The sequence below is a fragment of the Anoplopoma fimbria genome, unplaced genomic scaffold (genome assembly GCF_027596085.1).
Source record: "Anoplopoma fimbria isolate UVic2021 breed Golden Eagle Sablefish unplaced genomic scaffold, Afim_UVic_2022 Un_contig_4477_pilon_pilon, whole genome shotgun sequence".
Taxonomy (NCBI): domain Eukaryota; kingdom Metazoa; phylum Chordata; class Actinopteri; order Perciformes; family Anoplopomatidae; genus Anoplopoma; species Anoplopoma fimbria.
This window is the reverse complement of record NW_026548349.1, coordinates 1-2,187: the sequence shown is the minus strand read 5'-3', so window position 1 is coordinate 2,187 and position 2,187 is coordinate 1. Positions and strand designations below refer to the sequence as shown.

Genomic DNA, 2,187 nt, shown 5'->3' with positions numbered 1-2,187 from the left:
GTAAGTTCAATTTAATTTCACTCAAAATGTGAGTGATTCATTCAAAATAATGTATAATATTATTTTGTATTATCATTATAATAAATGAATATTCATATAGTTTACATAAATACCTTATGTTAGTATTTTAAGAGAAAAAAATAGTTTTCACTGTGAAAGAAATCCCTTCCCAACAGAACCAACTCGGCCTGTCCTCACTGTGTCTCCATTATGGCCGACTCCTGGAGACTCTGTCACTCTGACCTGCAGTGTTGAACATCCCTCTGCAGGATGGAGGTTCTACTGGTATAAGGCTGTTCCTCGAGTACCAGAAATGTTTTACAACCGTAAGCTGCTTCCTGACAGCACCACGAGGACCAAACAGGATTCCTACATTGTTCATGGACCATCAAACACAATGGGATATATGTGCAGAGTTAAAAGAGGAGATCCAGTGTATGAAACTCTGCATAGCCATCCTAAGTTTGTCTGGTTTGGAGGTCAGTGCATTTGTTTCTTTCTTTGTTACACTTTAAAAACATATTTAATTCAGAATTAAATTTACCAAGCATAATTATTTAAGGTATTGACTTTTGTAACCCCTTTTGTACTGATGCCAGCATCAAGTGTATTTCACAACCAATCTCCAGACAGAATGATGGCCATTTATCAACATTTAATAAATATATTTGTTATTGGTCTTCGCTCTTTGGTGGGAGTGATGGTTCTAGCAGAGTTTTTGAAGGTGTACATGGTTAGTTGCACTTTATAATCATCTGTGATTGTTACAAAATTGAAAGGAGTCTTTAAAATACTGAATCATTCTGTGTTTATCAAAAACTGTTCAATAAATTAATTAAAACTTCCACCTCTCTTATAGAAAAACACCAACAAAATGTGTCTAATGTGATGTTCATGTCTATCTTTTGATGTTACTGACACATTTGTAATGAGCTTACCCACCAGGCTCTACAGAAAGCATATGAAAAGGATTACAAGCTGAAGGCTCATTTCCACTGTCCTTAATGTTAAATATCCTTTTGATATGTATTTTTAGGCAACATCACATGTTATTTCTTTCCAGATTTAAACTCATCAGCGTCTCTCACAGTGACTCCTGACAGAGTGCAACACTTCTCCTCTGAGTCTTTGTCACTGAGCTGTAAGGGAAAATCCACCATATGGAAAGTGATGAGGTTTAGTGAAAGGGGCATCCTGTCACCCTGTCATGACTGGGGAACAATGAATGGATCCACATGCCACATCCACACCTTACAGTACACTGATGCGGTGTACTGGTGTGAGTCCGGATCAGAAGAGTTCAGCAACGCTGTCAACATCACTGTACAATGTATGTTTAATGACACGGTTCTGCAAGGTTTTCATATTTCTTTGCATTTCATGGCAAAGGCCATCATGTGGACATGTGAGAAGTTTCTAAAATGCTACAGACATACACAGCCATGGTAGGGAATTAAGGAATTTGGGATTTCCCCTTTTAGAATATATCAAAAACATTCATTTCTTTTAAAGAAATATTTTGAACTTAATGACTGTTCTCAAACCATTTACTCTTGTCAACAATAACATTTTCTGATCCAAAACTAAGAAGGACAGGCTTTAAAACCACTTTAAAAAATGTCAACAGGTAATTCATTTTTTTCCACTGAAGCCAGTGAAATGCGTGTTTTTTTTAAATCTGTGAAATCAGTAATGTGACGCTTTATAGCTAGTATTTGAATAATAATAATAATAATACAGTTTCTCTCTGCAGTGGCCAGGCCTGTAAGCTGGTTACCTCTTGTGCCACTGCTCACTGCGTTCCTCACTGGAGCTGCATTGATTATCATCCTGCTCTTGCTGTGTCACTTCCTGAAGTCCAAGTGTGAGAAAGAAGTTCTAATGTCATAACACTAAAGAGAATAACACAAAAATAAATAAATAATGACAATAAATTTCTTGTTTTACAGGCCCATGCATTGACAGGTTGGTGCAACAGTCTATTCTCGCACTTTGATCCTAACAGCGATACAGTAAATGTTTCCTGCTTCCTAACTTTACTGTAATTCCCACATGTTTTAGTGTCCCGCAACCCCAGAGTGCCCATCAGGATGAATGGGTCAACCAGGATCAAACTCAAGAGCACATATACACCTCACCTCTTGAAGGTCAGCCTTCCTGAATACTTTCACATTATTATTATTTTTC

General features: G+C 37.1%; 1 protein-coding gene across 1 annotated transcript; it reads left to right on the top strand.

Moving 5' to 3' along the window:
* Positions 1-210: 210 nt before the first annotated feature.
* On the top strand, positions 211-2,147 carry LOC129114495 (uncharacterized; the record flags this gene model as incomplete). Its single annotated transcript, XM_054626660.1, has 5 exons — positions 211-479; positions 1,064-1,330; positions 1,754-1,864; positions 1,950-1,965; positions 2,062-2,147. Coding segments are annotated over exons 1-5 (646 nt in total), but the record flags the coding sequence as incomplete, so codon positions are not given.
* Positions 2,148-2,187: the final 40 nt, after the last annotated feature.